The sequence below is a fragment of the Oxyura jamaicensis genome, chromosome 8 (assembly GCF_011077185.1).
Source record: "Oxyura jamaicensis isolate SHBP4307 breed ruddy duck chromosome 8, BPBGC_Ojam_1.0, whole genome shotgun sequence".
NCBI classification, from domain to species: domain Eukaryota; kingdom Metazoa; phylum Chordata; class Aves; order Anseriformes; family Anatidae; genus Oxyura; species Oxyura jamaicensis.
The window spans coordinates 2,537,884-2,555,473 of record NC_048900.1 but is presented as its reverse complement, the minus strand read 5'-3'; the positions used below and the strand labels follow the sequence as shown (position 1 = coordinate 2,555,473).

The following is a 17,590-nucleotide window of genomic DNA, read 5'->3' as shown; positions in this document are numbered from 1 at the left end:
AATCACCTTAAAATTTCATTTCACCATGCAATTTTTTTTTTGTCTTTACAAAGGCAACAATATGAAGTGTAAGTTTAATTATATTCTAGAAAAATGCTAATTTGCACTAATGATAGGGAGATCTTTTAATGAATTACAGAATTGTGCAAATTAGCAAGTGAACAAACACCAAAAATAATGCACAACTTAATGTAGTTGATCTGTTTTGACTTTTGTGGTTCCGAGTTAACTGTTTATGCTAATACATCACCTTGCGCTGCACTAGTAACTATACTCAAGTGTATTTTAACAAAGACCACGTAGTGCTAGTGGTAAGACATTTTGTCAGAGCAGTGTCACTGCTTCCTCTTTGCTTGAAAACGAGAGGCTATATTACCCCATGTCATACTGTGCATATTTCTCCTGCTTTTGTTAGAAACTGTGGGCATGGTTTTGTGGGGTCATATTTTGTAAACAAAAGTTAGTGGAATTACTTAAGATTTCAGCATTCATAAAGTACCAAAATTTGATATTTCAAAAAGAAAAACAGGAATTTTGCTCATAGTTATGCTGATTTTCCTTTTTTTTTTTTTTTGTATTTTTTTTTTTGTTGTTGTTGTTCTCATTGAGAGAGCTGTCAAGTTTCTGCCTCTGCAAATCTCCTGGTCTACAGAGGGGGATATCCATGGAAATGAAAGCATTGAAGAAAAGAGAGTCTTGCTATTCTTCATTGCTGTCTAATGCAGAAAGACAAGCCTATGATGATTGACAAAATATCCTATCTTCTGATTACGAAGAAAATTGCTTTAGTCAGATGAGTGTTCGAAGTAATATGTTGAGGCTCAGGAAAAAGAATGTGTTACTGGTCATAATACACATCCAGTACATTTTAAGCCCGTAGTGAAATTAAAGAGTGAATAACTGTATCCTTCTGCTGTTGTAGGCTTACAAAGGAAAAACAACAAATTGTATTGACTGAATTACAAGTGACTAAATACATTTACATGCATTTATCTTCTCCCTTTCCACTGCTTCATGTTACATAACTGAATATGTATCAGTGGCACAAACAGTAAATGACTTAAAAATATTCTTTTGAATTTATATTGATATTCTTCATTGAGCTGCCTAACTGAATATAGAACTAGGTAGTTTTTAATATCTATGTACTCATCCTGACTGAACAATGTTTATTAGTATTTATATCCTCATAGAAAATGTAGCCCTGGAATATACCTGGAAGATGGCTGGAGGCAGTTTCTAATACAAAGTAGCTTATCAAGATGCCTTTACGCAGGTGATCTAACTGCTTTTAAGGCTCCTGATGAGGAAGTCCTCACTGAGAAAGGAATCTGATAGAGCAGCAGCAGCACTCACGATCTAAACTTGCAAATGTGATCAGATTGTACTAGAGGAGGAGAGGGAGAACATTAGCTAGGCTTGCCTGTTGACTTTCCTGAGTCAGGGATGCAGGAATGGAGCAGCATGGCAGTAGCACCCATAAAGCAGGTTCACTTGTTGGCTCCTTTCATGGGATAGCTGGGATCCAGGGAAGCACTGCAGGCTCAAGACAAGGGAGAGCGACGATTTTCCAATGATAAAAAGTGTGGGTAGAAAGCCTTGGGATTCTCATTGTAAAATATTTAGTAAGAGCTGTATGAGTCTATATGCCCCTTCTTTTGGCATTCATATGTAGTACAGAAAACAATTAGCGGCATTTGCCATTAAGGAAGAGAGAGATGCTGATAAGGAAGCCATACTCATGATTGTGTTGATACACAGGTTGTATCATAGTATCCTCTAAAATCTGAGTTGTGAAGCTACTTGGATTTATCAGATATATTCATCGAACCCTAATGCTTCAAAGTTAAAAAAGAGCAACACTAAACTCACAGCATCTCTGCCTGGGATGTAGGAGCAAGTGTGAACTTGCTAATCATTGGTACTACGTGTGTTGTTGTGTAGAGACGTGATAGTAATAAAGGGTGGAAGAGAAGCAGTGCTTTGTATTGATTCCTAGTTTTTCCGAAGTCTCTCTGTGTGACTTGTCTATGTGAGGAATGCAGTGTTTGGATCTTTGTGGAGTACTTTTTACATAAATTAATTTTAATGTTTTTCTGTAATTGTTTTCAAATAACTGTATAAAAGAATTGCCAAAAGGCAGACATCTGCTCATTTGTAGCAAAAGAAACTATCTATCAAAGGAAAATATTTAAATCCTTCCACCAGGTTCTGAAAATGCCATGCCTTTGGGAAATGGGAAAAGTACACTCATTGCACTACGTTTATGGTCCTGGGATTGCCATATTTGCCATAGGTCTAACAATTTGAGCATATACAAAGTAATACAATGCCACATACTCGAGAACAAGTGATATACAAAACCATGGTGAATTAACAGATTAATGTTTTTATTAATCCACCTTAAAATTCCCCTAAGCTGCATTTCTCTGAAAAAGCATTTAATTTAATATTTTCCAGACAGCACTTAGCTGCTGAACCATCCCAGAAAATGTCTTAATTCTTATGCCATTAGCTTCAATATGGGAGGAAATGTGACAAACACTTTTTTTTTTATATATAATCTTCTTAAAAGGATGTGAAAATTCTTCCTACTAAGGTTGTAAGGCTAAAACCTAAAATGCAAGATTTTTTGTGCTTTCCTTATAGCAACAAATGTTTGTCCTGTTGTTGCAAACACAGATCAGCCAATTCTGGTCTAGTTCCCACCTACACCATCTTGATAGCAGACCGGTGCCTTTTTATGCTTAGCTACTAAATGGAGTTTTCTTTCCCAGTACACATCCCTCTAAAAACCTATGCAACAGCTTTTAGAAATCAAACCATTTTAAAAAAGTGTTCAGGCAGTTGTATCTGAAAATCTGTGTATATACCCGATTATCTTAGATCATTTGGACGCTTTTCTTTTAACTGGAGTCCTTTTATTTGCCTTAATTTTGGAGTGTCTGGTAAGGTGCAAAAAATAGGAATTTAACTTATATGGAAAATATTATTTGAACACTTGTGTCACTACTGTAATCCTAAATAACTTGAAATATAAGAACTCTTAAATTCTGTAAAGTTTGCTTATCTCTGTGGGGAACCTCAACTGCAGACAGATAAGCAGACAGATTTGCCATTTTTAGAGGCCGTTATTCAATATACTAGGAGCAATTGCAAAGATAGTCTAAATGTATTAGGTCATCTCGTCTGACTTCTGTCAGTTAACTTCACAGTAACCATGGTTGGCGAGACTTTAAAGGTTGGAAAGCTATCTTATAGCCCTAATCAAGTAGTCTGCATGTAGGAGTTTCTCTATTCTTGATAAATCAACCTGTGATACGGAGGAAGTACGCAGTACAGTGGTTCTGTAAACCAGTCTTTCCATCAAGAGGATCAGGTTCTAAATTTACTTACTGACCATTCAGATCTATAGAAAGCAAACCTTCATGTTACCACTCTAAGGTGCTTATCTCTTTATTTTTGTTGTTATTTTTTAAACAAAACAAAAACTTCCTATTTAATTTTGTTTTGTTTCATGTAAGTGTCAAGAGTCTGGAGAGTGACTTTCAGCTGTGTCATTTATTTATGTCATCGTACTGTGAATGTTGTAAAATTGTCCAGATTGAAGGTGATTATTGCAAAGGCTAGATAGAGCATGTCTATACCATTCATGCAGTCTCAGTGAGTATTTACTTCCAATAAACAAATAAGACTGAATTTTCAGCTATGTCCTATTGAAATGTTACTTACCTTTAAACTCAGAGTATTATGAATGCAGTACAGATTTGCCGTGCAGTTTGTAAAGGGCTTCCTTTTGCTCAGTGCTGACCTCTGTAGTTTGCATATCTGATTTTTGTTATTGTGCCATGAAGCTTTTAATCTGCTGATTGTCCTGAATCTTTGCTTTTGAACAAATTTATGGTAGAGAAGCAAAGCCAAATGATTTCCTTTAACAGCAAAGCATACAGGAAAATGCCACCCATTTTTAATATGTTCATACATTTTAGACAGGGATGTATTATTTTCCTATGGCTAAAGTGTGTGTGTATATAAATAACATGAAGTTTAGAAAATTAGAAGAAAATATCGGAAGCATATTTCCTTTTTGCTTGGTCTTGATGTCTGTGTTTACCCAGTATTACTTAGGGTATCCTGGGGAAAAAAAAAAAAAATCGTTTGCAAAAGAAGATGGAAGGCTGTGATTGCACACATGCAATTTCTAGCAAAAATATTAACAGCACATCATTCTCAAATATGTAGCTGCTTCAATTTTTAGGTGAGGAAGAGAGTGAGGACGCTGGGGCTGTTCCTAATAGTTTGAGCTCTGGAATTTGGAACTTGCTTCTGGAAGATGTGCTAGGTTGGCTTAACAAATTGCTTAAGGGCTTAAATTATAAGCAAATAAGCGGTCGGTCTAAGCCCACTGGGGACTACAGTCATATTAAAATAAAGCACAGTAAGCAGTCAGATAATGAATTAGAGTGCTCAGCATCTGGCGACTGAGTTTTTACTGAGAATAGTCTAAGAGTTATAAAAGTTGGAAAAAAGATGGTTAACTGGGGTCAATAACTTATCTCCTGTATGGGAAGAAGCATCTTTATCAGCTTCACAATGGAAACGTGACTGAACTTGTAGTTGTTTCTGGAGTCCTGCACTGCAGTACCATCTTAAAAAATGTTACTTCTTTCTCCAAGTGTGAAAAAAAGGCAAAATGAAACTTTTGAAACTATTATTTTGAATACAAAATTCACGGAGGTAATTCATGCTTTTGTGTGCTTCAGATTGTGCTCAACGTAGGAACAAATCTTCAGGTGACATTAGCAGCAAAGCCTGCCCAGACCTATTTGGTGTTTTACCCCCTGTCCCCTCCCACCACTCCTACCCCTTCCTAATAGCATCCTGGTTTTGGAAATGGCGGGGATGCTTTGTGCAGAGAGCAGCGAAGCGTGCCTTGGAAGTGGCCAGATTCAAGCTTAACATGACATGGGTTCTCTAGGCAAACTGGCGAGGTAGTAGTAAAGAGAGAGCCAAAGAATTATTTGGAGCTCAGCTCCTAAAAGTAAGGATAACATTAGCTTATCCTGCTATTGCTGCCTTTCCCAGGACAACTTCTCCACAAAGGTTCTTTGTCTAAATCTCTGTTGCATTCAGAGTGGTGGCATCGCTGGCATGCCTAAATTGCAAGACAGGTGAACATTAGCACTATTGGTCTGATCACTGAGGTCTCTGTGCACTGTAGTGAGGAAATTTTTCTTTTGGCTTTTTAGTTCTGAAATTCAATTTTCTTGAGTTGTCAATGCATGCATTTTAGTCACACTATATTATTTGTACACATAAAGATGTATTATTTATACACATTAAACGATGTTTGTATTAAAAGTCTTCAGTGCAAATAAATGGTAGATATGCGCTCCTGTTAATGATGTACAGTGGCATTTGAAAGATGGGCGTAGATGATGAAAGCATTTTGGGAGAAAATATCTGTGACTTAACTTGTAAAGTACATTTTTCCTGAAGTGAACCCAAAAGAGTTTCATTCACATTAAAATGATCAGACAACAGGTGCTTCATATTTTGAAAAGGTAATTTACACAAGATACGAATCATGCCACATAAAAATAATTTCTTCTCTCTTAAAAAGGCTAGAAATAATCCTTGATGTAAGTCAAAGAGTCTGCAACACTTCTGGGAGAATAGTCCAGGTGAAAGAAGATTATTGTGTACAGGGTGAGCTATAATAAAAACTGTCAGTTCTGTCAACCCATTCTGTCTAAGGTCTATAGAGGATTAAAAGGATATTGAACATCATGTAACAGCTGTCTTCTACGTGAAAGGGATCACTATTGTGGTGAACAGAAATGTACTGGTTTAAAACACTCCACAAGGCTAGGTGTGGCTGAGCCACAAGTGGTTGGTTTGGCAAATAAAGTGCTTGAGGAGGCAAGCAAATAAAGAGGAAGTTTCTCAAATAAAGAGGACTTGAAGGCGCACAGTCTGAGTTCCAAATAAATAGTATCAAAGGCTTATTAGTGAGGGTGTTTGTGCCTCTTTTACATTACCGGAATAATATAGGATACCATCAAATTCGGCAAGATAAACAATAAGCCATAATGTGTTCTTATCATGTTGAGGAAATATTAATTAGTATACTGTGTAAAATGTAGTTAATATTTCCAGAGAGGTTACAAATTGGCTTTTAACTATTTTCTCTAAAAACTCTTAAGTTTTTAAATTAAAATGTTTTTGACTGTAATATAAATTGCAACAGTAATTAGATTTCTGGGACAGTTTAATTAATTTTGAGTATTGATTAATGCTTTTGAAAATATAGCAATTTCATAATGCATAAAATGAAAAAAAAATGCGAGCACAGTGTAGAATAAATATTGCTGTAAATCTGTAATATTTGCAATTCTTCTACTTGAAATAGAAACAGCTCTTTCAGTTCTGGAGTGTAAGACAGGAAGTAGTTTACTCAATATACTCTTTATTCAGAGGGTGCAAGTTTTTAATTTTTTTCTTTTTGTAATAATGAACTATGAGAAATGCATATCTCTGCAGGTGATGGAATGAACTTCCTATTTACAAGTAGAGTCAAATTTGCCCTCAATTTTTTAAATACAGACTTTTTAGTAGTGGCAGTATATGCTGTTCCCTTGTGTCTGTTGTTCCCATGTTCATGTGTCTGTTGATATGTTTGGCCAGTGTTGTGGGCATAAATATTAAGCTGAAAATTAAACTCAGGTAGGTTTTTCTTCTGAAAATGTATCCTGTAGTTTTGTACGTTGCTAAGTTCAACTTTATTCCCTCTTATATTTATTTCAAATAATCAGATTTGAAGACCCAGCTTCCCAAATACCATTTTTTTTTTTTTTCCATTGTACAAAGCAGCAATCTTTAGACCAGTTACGCACTTAGTCCTGTTGGAAGGACTAGAAAAATTCATTTATCAGAGAGCAATGCTAACTTCTTAGCCAATCGCTTGTTCGGAGCAATTGGCCCATGGATTAGGCCTAAGATCTGAGGGCCTATTGCACTACTGAAACCTAAATTCTAATGCTAATGCAACATATTAAAATAAAAATTCAAGTACTACATGTGTTTACTTCTTATTTTAAACACATCTGGCAACATCTGGTGTGTTATGTACCACTATGTAAATTTTGTAGTCTTATAGAGAGCTCTCATAGGATTGTTTTTAAACTTCTTAAGCCTAGCTGGAAGTGTTTGTAATGAGCTAAGTCAGCTGATCCTTCCGTAGAGGATTTTTAAAGAAATGGTTAGAAAGAGATGTGCAAATGTAAGAGGTTTGTTAAAAACAACAACAAAAACAAAAAGCACCCCCCCAAACAAGCAACAATAGGAAAAAAAAAAAAAAAAACATCATCAACAACAAACACCACCAGCAAATCCCAGCTTGCTTTTAAAGCCAATGAAAAAATCAATTTATTGAATTTTTAAAGCTAATTGACACCAACATCTACCCTGTTGTTCATGGGAACGACAAAAATGTAGCAATTTAAATACAACCTTTTTGAAGAATTATGGCAATACCACCCTAATCTGGGAGAGAATATCAATAAAGGGACCAACCAAAGTTCATCAGAGAGATGCCACAATATAAGGGGCCAGAAATAACTCAGAAGTTGAGGAGACGGCCCGGAGTCTCCCAGGGACATCAGGTACTGTTTCCCATGATAGTTTTCTATGACAGACAGCCCCAAAACTGCAACTGCTGCTACAGGATGTAAAGTTCCTGGTGAAGGAAGATACATTCATTTTGCTGTAACCCATAGCTACTGTCTGTGTTATCTAGGGCTAAAGTCTGACTTCCTGGCTGGCTACATTACCAGATGCAAACCTAGTAACAACAGGAATACTAAAAATCAGACTTGAAGCAACATTGATATACTATGGAGCAGAAAGAGAAGATTGTTATTTTTAATAGCCCCTTCCAAAACAGAAGATACCTGTCAGGAACCGCATGCTTGATGTAGCCTATTTAAATCCACCACTAAGATGGAAGAAGAACAACTAAATTTTGACACTCACTGGCATTCATGTCCATATACAAACTGAGAGCATTATTCCTACACCAAGCACCAAAGATGTTCTTTTTTGAGACATTACCATAATTTTGTTTCTGACATTGGAAATTGTAGATTTATTTGGATAATATAGATTTATTTCTCCCATACCTATGGTTTTCTTGTTTCACCATTAAGTGTCCCCAGCTCTCAGTTTAGAGAGGGATACAAGAGACTTGGAATCAAGTGTCTTGACATCAGCATTCTTGGGGTTTTCTTCTTTGGGAACTTTAACTGGCCTCCAGTTTGTTAGGTGGAGTCAGCTCTACCATTCCCTTCAAACTAGTTGGCCAAAGTGTCAGGAATTGGATACTGAACATTGTTGTGTGCTATGTACAGCTTAGGTGGGTATCGGGGTATCTTTCTGAGTAGCAGATAAAGTTTTAGATGCTTCTACAGAGCTGGGAACCCTTTTTCAAAATCAGTGTTTGTCCTGCAGAAACCCACATAAATGGATTAGGATTTAATCTGCTTCTAAGCCTCTGCCAACAGTAACCATGATAAAGGTAACTTTGCTTGTTTTGTGATGTACAAAAATTTGATAGGTTATCAGTAATGATCCATTGCTGAATATTACTTCAGATTATCTATTTCAGTCCTGGCCTTTCAGCATACATGTGATTGCACTTTAGGTAGTATTATTGCCAGTTAGATAGACAATTTTTCACTGCAATTTTAGGTAATGATGTAGCTAAATTGCCCTTCTTTGTTTAGAAGCAAAGACATGTTAAGGGCTAGTCTGTTGGTCAAAAATGTTGACTTTAAAATAGGATACTTACAAATATTTCAACAAGTAGACAATTAAAATTGTTAATTGAAAATTAGCTTTGTCTGTGGCTTCCTTCTTTCTTGCCTCTGTAAACAAAAGTGTAGAACAATTTTCTTGTGTCATGTTATCCCAAAGGAAAGAATTTGGTACAGAAATTTGTTATGTCTTTGTTCTCCCCCCCCCGCCTCATTTATTATCTCTTCTTTTATTTATATGTAGACATACTTTATATTTCTCTTGCATCTTTTTTCCCCCAAAGGGTAGTATTTGCTCCAGAAATTTGCAACTTGTCTATTCCATTTTCCTTTTTTATTGCATTGAAAAAAATTCACTACTTCTTAAGTGCCTTTTCCCTTTTATTACTTTCAGATGTTTGGAATCTACTGCTGTGTTGCTTTTTTTTGCTTGTTTTTGCTTTTGCTTTTTTAGTACCTATGCTGTCAGAGGTAGATTGAATGAATTTCTGTGTGTACACACAGTTTTGGGTGCTTATTTTGCACCGACAAAATTATTAGGTATAAACTTGAGAGCTGGTAATACTGGGCTACCGCGTAAGTATCCCTTGCGTGTATAATTTTGTGCCTGTAAGAGATTTAAGCAGGCTTACCTTAAATGTTAAATAGCTTTAGTGTTGCAATATCTTAAAATAAAAAGTTAGAGATTTTAAGTTCACTGGGGATACATATGTATAATTTAACACTGTTCAGTAAGAGATGTAAATTTTGAGTTTAGATGTGTGGGAAACAAGGGTTTCTGTCGTTATATAGTCAAGGCATGTCTGTAAAGCTATGTCAAATGATAATATTTGTATAAATATTTATATAAATATGCTATGCTTGCATAACATTTCTAGGAGTTTTATATCTACCTTAATTTACCATTTCACAGTTAAACTGAGTTGAACCAACAGCTAAGAGCTTTCAAAATGAAAAATATCATTAATTTTCTTTGAGTTCCTCGGGTCGGGGTTAGTGGTACAAAGACCATGGTGTTGCCTTTTGCATGGGAATAAATACACATATAAAGTGAATACAGTATCTTTTAAGAATCAACATAGCTTATATGGTACTATAGGTGATGTTGTTCCATCAACAAACAAGGTGAAACAACTGATGATAGAGTATTTTCTGATAGTAGGAGCTTTTCCCTATATTTTTTTACTAACAAATACTGCCAAAACCACTTGGAGATTAGCATAGGTCTAGCTTTGTCTAATGCTCTGTGTCTTTATGCCATCCAGAATGGTATGACTACTTGAAAACATAGATATTTATTTTTAGCAGTGAGCATGTACCTCTTCACTTATATTTGATGGAAGCAAGTAGGTGAATTTAAAAAATTAAATTTCTACTTTGTTCTTTACATTATTTTGAATGAAAACCATAGTAATGGAATTACCCTGTAAATTGAAAGGAGGGGGTTTATAGAATGGGCAAGCAGTTAAAGAAAAAGATAAAGAAATGTAATACTTAATGTTTCTTCATGTGGGAACATGCATGTTAAACTGAAGCTCGCAATAATTGCCAGCATATTCCCTTAAGCACGGTATTTTTCCTGTGATTTCTGAAAGGATCAATCACTTGCAGCAATTTATGTAAAAACTTCCCGGTGAATGATTCTGCTGATGTATTTACACTTTTTGCCCAGCTCGCCAGAATGCAATAGCTTTGTTCCTTAGTATAGCAAATGCACTTTGTAATATATATTATGGTATGGTCAAAGCATAATTTATTGTCAAATAGAAAAATAGGTCAACATGAATGTCACTTGATGATCATCCCCCCAAGTTTAATAAAACACCTCACCAGCATGCATTCTGCACAGTGCTTGATGTTTTATTAGGACTACAGTACCTTACAGTACCTAGCTATAGTGGGAGTGTAATTACTGAGCTGTCAGGGTGATAAGTGGGATTAATGGCAGCCTGGTGCACTTTAGTCTGCAGAGTGCTCAGAGAATGGGAAGATGGTCTTATTATAAGAGAAAGTCTGGACTGGCATATTCATGACACCCTCCCCTCATCCCAAAAGCTCACATTCACGTTGGTGTTGCCTCCCTCCTCCCCTTTAAAAAGCTGACATTTTCAACAGCTGTTATTTGTGAACCATTTCAAAATTCAAAAAAGATACAATTTGGTAAAGATGCTTAATAGCCACAACTGGAAAGCTGTGCACTGCTTATCCTGCTAGGTGCCATTCTAGTCAGTTTTGACATAAGATTGTTCTATACATAGTCCAAAGAAATGTATTTTATGTTAAGTGTTATTCTTTTGGTCTTAGATATAGGACTGCTGCATTTTAAAGTGAATCACGTTCAGAAATGTGAAGAACCAGAAGTCATAATGGAATACTTGCCTTTTTTTAAATGTATGATTTTCTGCTTCTATTATTTCTTTACTGCCTACACAGACAAAATAATCATCCAAGCCCTTACAGTGTCAGATTTTGTCTAGTGTATCTCCTATATTCCTGGCTTCTAGTACTAGAACTTTTCTGTCTTTCGGGCTGCTTAGAATGCTAAGAGCATCCTCTTGACTCAGTGCTCTGGACACATGCACCTTCTGAGGTCCCCACTGGCCTGCCTTTGTTGGTTAAGGCATTTATAACATGCTTGCTGTGCTGGGCAGCAGTGTATTTAACTACCACAGCTAAATTTGCTGGTGCTCTTCTGCCAGAGCCCTCTGACATCCTGGGCTAGCTGAACTAGCAGCCTGCCATGGTGTTGAACCTGAATCTGGCTTTACCACATCTCCCTGCCTTTGCTGTCCATGAGACCTATTTTCCTTTGGGGCCCTTTCCCCATGAATGGATCTGTGAGGAAATCCAGTGCTACCACATGTACCTTCAAATTCAGGTGCGGAATGACTGGTGCCATGGTGGCTGCAATAGCCAGCTAGATGGCAATGAATGAGAAGATTAAAGACTAATTAACCTTTTACTTTGGCTTTGTTTTCACTCTTATTCCACCCTTAACTCGAGGAGAAAAACACAAACAATGCATGTGACTGACAAAGTTAGGCAGTTTTTCACTTCAGGTCTTTCAGGCTTGTCCATTCCTCTTAACTTACTCTTCATCTCCCTGTGTGTTTTCTGCAGAACTCTTGCACTTCTCTGTGTTTGAAAGCAGTCTGTCCTAGCCAGTTGTGCAGCATCATTTACTACTAAGTAATGATGATTAAGGTAGAGTTGTGGGACTGTAAGTAGTCACGTTCAGGCAATAACCAAAAAGGAAAAAAAAAAAAAAAAAGAAAGAAACATTATTTCATTTTCCAAAAGTCGTTGAAACTAAAAAATTTATAAATTCTGCACATTAGTAAAACTATTTTGAAAAAGCATCTGGAATAATTTGGTGAATTAGAAGTGCGGCATTCGACCTGTGATAATCACTGGTATGTAAAACCAAGAATTGCATGCAAATATCTTTGTGGTTATTAGAGAACCGTTTTCATTCTTCAGCTGACTTTTACCTTTTGTGATTTGTTTATTGTAACTTACATAGGCAACCCTGAGGGCTTCTTAGAAGTGACTTGTGCAAGCAACTTTACCAGTAAACCCCCATGCATGACTAGCAGGCACAGATGGCAAATCATTGCTATTTAAAATTTGTGTTTTAATATACGACAAAGTTTGTCATTAGGGATGACAAGAAGAGGGTCTTAGGCATTTCAGTTGGGAGTATGCTTAGGAATACTGAAGTGTTTCCAAAGGTCACGGACATATTTTAGGAAACTCATAGAAAAGTGACTTGAAAATGTACCAGCCATTCTTGTTCTTTGGCACGTACAGTACAAAGTAGTTCCTTCCTCTGTGGAAATAGTTGATTTAGTACATCTGATTGTCCAACCTCTAGAATGTAACCACAGTAACGCTTGCAGAATTTCATTAATAAACTCTCATTCACAGCATTGGTGTTTTTCAAATGGGAAAATGAAATGGTCAGAAGTTTAGCAATCTTGGATTCCAGAAGAGAAGAAAAAAAGCATAATTGGACATTGTTTCCTAATACTTAGTGTGCATAGTCCACATTTATAACTGCACCCTACTCCACTTTAAGTGGAGTCATCAAAATTTAATGTTTGAGCAACTTGTTTGATAATGATCATGTAGCACTTGAGTTTTTAAATAGAAATTTTATGAAAATGCTTTGTATTACTCACTTGTGACTTATCTTCTACCACACTCACTTGAAAACATTATGCTATTGGCAGCATTTGTATTCCATGTCTCTGTGACACATTTTCTTTTATTCCTGTAGATGCTTGAAGTGTGCAGATGCCCCCTGCCAGAAGAGTTGCCCAACTAATCTGGACATCAAGTCATTCATCACAAGTATTGCAAACAAGGTAAAATCAGACTTGCCGTAGTACATGGAAGCAGATAGCAGTGATTGCTTGTAGTTCTGTTAATGTGATTGCATTACAAGGCTTATCTTTGTAAAATGTTTACAACAGATACTTTAAAATTAAATTAATCTAATTTTTAATTATTTTTACTGCTGTTCTGTGCTAGAACAGATAGTGTATGTTGCAAATCTACCTCTTTGTGTCACTATTGCTAAAAAGTTTTTGAAGGTTTTCATGCGTAATGGTATAAAAAAACCCTGAGCATTACAATGCAGTGATTTAACTTTGCTGCTACCTGAGGTATTAGAGTTACAAAGCTTTTCTTCCATTAAATATTTTTGTTGTTGTTGTTTAACAAGGGATTATAATTTAAATTTGGTTTTGGCAGAAAATTGACATGAAGGTGGTCATCTCAAGGAATGTTTTCTCACTGTTGTACTGTACAGTAAGAGGCTCTGGCTAATGCAAATGTGGACTGTCACTTAGACTAGCAGTAAAATATTACAGGAACAAATTGAGCCCCCTTTTTTGGAGGTACTGTATCTTTTCCTTTTTTTTTTAATAGCCTATTTTACTGTAATAATGAAAGCTTACATTTATTTTCATTTGTGGTCTACATATTACTTTTAGCAGTAAGAAATAGGAATAAACAAAAGGGACTGCAAAGTTGATGTGACGAGATTCATTAGGCTACCTGGGATAGCCTAAAGATGACTGGATATTATTGCCCCTTGCAATCTCAAAAACGTACTTCCCATCTGTGGAATCACTTGCAGCAGTGTGATTTGTTTATCTGTATGAGCCCAACTAAGCTCATGAACCGCAGGAGGTGATGCAAAGATTTTCTGGCCATATGTTATGCTCTAGCCCATCTTGCTGCTGGATGCGACTGAAAGGGCCCACGCGGGTAGAGCTGGAGAGAAGTGGGCAACAGCAGTGCTGCCGTGCATGAACCAACAGCCACATTGCTTGTCCTGTGCTCTGTACTCTGGGGAGAAGACACTGGTAAATTTTGCACCTGAACGAGAAACATTAGGATAAGAGGAGATATTAAGATACATGTATCAATTATAATACAACTGTGTGTTGATGTGGGAATTGGCGTTATGCCCAGCATCTGCATATAGACAGTTTTCTTATATTATCTGCACCTTGTCAGTGTAGCATTTGTATTTATGAATGTAGGCATCTGTTTGCGGCCATAGTATAGCATGGAGCATATTGCTTGTTATTACCTCTGCCAGGCATTATGAGGGAGATGAACTGAACTGAAGGTACAAGACAGTAGCAAAACTGTTAGTCTCATCCTGTGATCACGTTGTAGTTCTAGGAAGAGCAAAGCAAATTTTATGAAAGTATTTTACCAGGATGGTCTTTCTTGATTAAGGGTTAGTTGTGTCACTGCTTAGGATAGGATAGGGTGATGCATCGGTGAGGAAAGAAAAGGGGCCTTAGTATGGAAACGTGAAAGCTGGGAGTAAAGAATAAGAAGGCAAACTGAAAATTACAACAGAAAATATCTGAAGAACTGACACCAGCAGCATCTTGAAATGAGAAATTTGGTGGGTCTTTTAAATTCTTATAGCCTCAGAAATATAATGCCCTTTTGTGACTTGACAGAAAGGGTAAGTCGTTTTAACAGCTGATTCATTCTGAATGCTGTGAATCCATTACAGAGGAGAGGAAGTCAAGGTGGGGTGACTGCAGAGCTTTGAGAATTGTATTTTGGCAAAGGTGTACTGGAATAATAAGAGGAAACTGCCTTATAGATGTGAAGTCTTTGCCCTGCTGACACCAATGGGCGCACTCTGCGACGTTTTAATAGGGCCAGATTTTACCTGTCTGATGGTCAGTGAGGCAGGTCAACCCTGTAGTATTTGGGCTGTTTGATAACTCTTTTAAAGCATCTTGGAAGCTGCAGATGCTAGGTAAGACTCTGCATTTGCCCTGAACAAGTGACCTGATCAGTTGATGTTTTATCAGAAAATCCTGCTTTAGAAAAGAATTGCAGCATACTGCTATTCTCTTAGGAGACTTATGATTCTGTAGGGGAAAACCTGTGTCTCAGATTACTGAAATGTACTTACAGCCTTTCTTTTTGGATCCCATCCCGAGCAGTAGCTTCTATATCCAGTACAAAACTGTAGTTTTTATAAAAGAGCATACTGTGATTTTGGTAACTGCTTTTGCCTCATGTTGATGCCTGGTAATTGCATAAATGAAGGACACTTACAGGAAGTTTTAAAAAGTCAGATAGTCAGTTTCTGTTAGCCAAGATAATTGGATGGGAACTTGCATGCCTAAAATGAGCACTGCATCTATGAAATTCAGTTTCAAGTAAAAGTTTACGTGCAGGCTGACCCTTTGCTTTCTCTCCTTACCCTAAAAGAAAAGAGAAATCCAATATTGCGTAGTTATGGGAGCATTTCTCTGAGACAGAGGATTCTGACTTATATATATATAAACTATGCTTAGCAAATAGGTGAGGTCATGGGCTGAGCAACAAGGCTGGGAAATCCTGCTTGTTTATGGCTTCCACGTCAATGGCTGTACCTCCTGTAATTCATGGACCAAGCAGGGAAGTAATGCTGCTTAGAGGAAAGCCATCCTTGTCTTGATGGCTGCATTCTGCTAGTCTGAGTTTTTCTTTTGTTGAATTTACTTCCAATGCATTTGATAGAAATGTTCAGGAAGAGTAACATGACATTCTTACATTTTCCTTTATTAATAGGATGTTTTTCTAGGTATATATGTTTAATAATTTTTTTTTCCTTTTTAAATATTGCACTTTGAAACTCTTGCTTTCTACAAAGTTAGTGGAAAAGTTATAGTGGAAGTTGAGAGGGAGATATGGAAAGTTGAAATGGTTCACTTGAAGTCCTGGCCCTGGGGGAGTTGGTGTGGTGGGTACTGCAGTGTCCTCTCCTCTGTTTCGTTCTGCTGCTGTGGTGTTTGAGGTACCTGCACCATCCGCTTTTAGAGCAGATGGAAGTCAAGAACAGTGCATTTTTGAAAACCACACTGAAACTTCAAGCGTACAATTTGGGAAGCTTTTAATGGAACCAGCAAGTAATTTCTCACTATGTTCCATAGCTGTTCACTGTACTTTTTCTAAAATTGTATTAAAATTATTATCCAGATATCATCCAGCAATACACTTGCTGAATATTTTTGCATTATTGTTGTAAGTGTACTTCACACTGTCAAAGTTTCATTAAATGCCTTTGAAAGTGCTTTTAAAAATGATACATCTTTTGTTGTTTTCACCTTGTAAATACATTTTCTTTTTTAATCCAGTAGTTTATAAATTTATCTGTTAGCTTCTAGACAAAATATACAGCTGAAGTGCAGAATATTCAGGTACTTAAGGTCCGTAAGTTCTGGAAATCCAAGTAGGGTTTCTGGGCTTATTTGAAGTTCTTCTCCCACTTCTGAATCTTTCATTATTCTCTCAAGAAACTCCCTGCAGCAGGTTTACCCTTCTAGCTGTTTAGAGGAGATTCTGTTCAATAAATTCCTCATCTGTGTCTAAGCAGTAAGCAGTATGGTATTCAGGTATTTATTTAAACATTATTCATTATTAATATGGAGTATTTAGACAGCAATGTACTGGAAATGAATTACTTTGTCAGGTATTTAAGAGCTCTATTGTATGTAGTTTGTTTTGTTGGAAAACTGCTATAGCAATCATAAAAGGTCAGGGATTCTTGTTCTCTGAAGCCTGAGGCTTTTTAGATATTTAGAGGCCTTGTACAATGTAGCTGTTCTTCGCTGCTCTGCCATTAGACCTCAGCGCAAGAGTAGAAGAGGGAGAGGGAAGGAGGGGTTGTTTCTGGGTTGAGAGGGTAATTGAATTGCCAGGCTCAATGAGCCTTGAGCCTCTTTGAGAAAAAGGATGTCACTTATGCTGCATTGTGTTAGGCCACTGTGACTCAGTAGACTTTAGGCCACCACTTCCATTCTCCTTTTCCATACAAACTGGATTACAACTCCACTTTCTAAAGGTACCATCTAGTCCTTTGTGTCTTCCCAGTCACTGTTTCTCAGCTCATACAGACTGCTTGCAGTTGCATCTCTTGGAGACCAGACTTCAAATTCCCCATGCACATGTAACTACATTTGTTTTTAAACATCAGAAGATGCAGAGTGCTCTGACTTCCATCTGTCCTCTCTTTATGTACAGCCTTCGCATTGCAAAGTGTGTATTCTTTGTTTTGTAACAGAAAAGAGCCATCTTCATTATCTCCTCCTCTAAAACAACAACAAAAAAATAAGGGAAAAAAATCACATTTAGGTGCTGCAGGAGAATGGTTCTCCCTTGCTTCATTGTCTCCTCTGAAATAGTCCTAGGAGAGATCTTAGGGATTTTGTGTCCTCCTTTCCTTGGGTTGCTATGTCAAAGCAAGAAGT

At 36.9% G+C, this 17,590-nt stretch overlaps 1 protein-coding gene across 2 annotated transcripts in view; it reads left to right on the top strand.

Moving 5' to 3' along the window:
• Positions 1-17,590, top strand: part of DPYD (dihydropyrimidine dehydrogenase) — a 338,501-nt gene that overhangs the window by 70,157 nt on the left and 250,754 nt on the right. For both annotated transcript variants that reach the window (XM_035333208.1, XM_035333209.1), the window contains exon 4: positions 13,093-13,180. In XM_035333208.1, the coding sequence (XP_035189099.1) occupies positions 13,093-13,180 (88 nt within the window). The remainder of the gene's footprint in view (positions 1-13,092; positions 13,181-17,590) is intronic.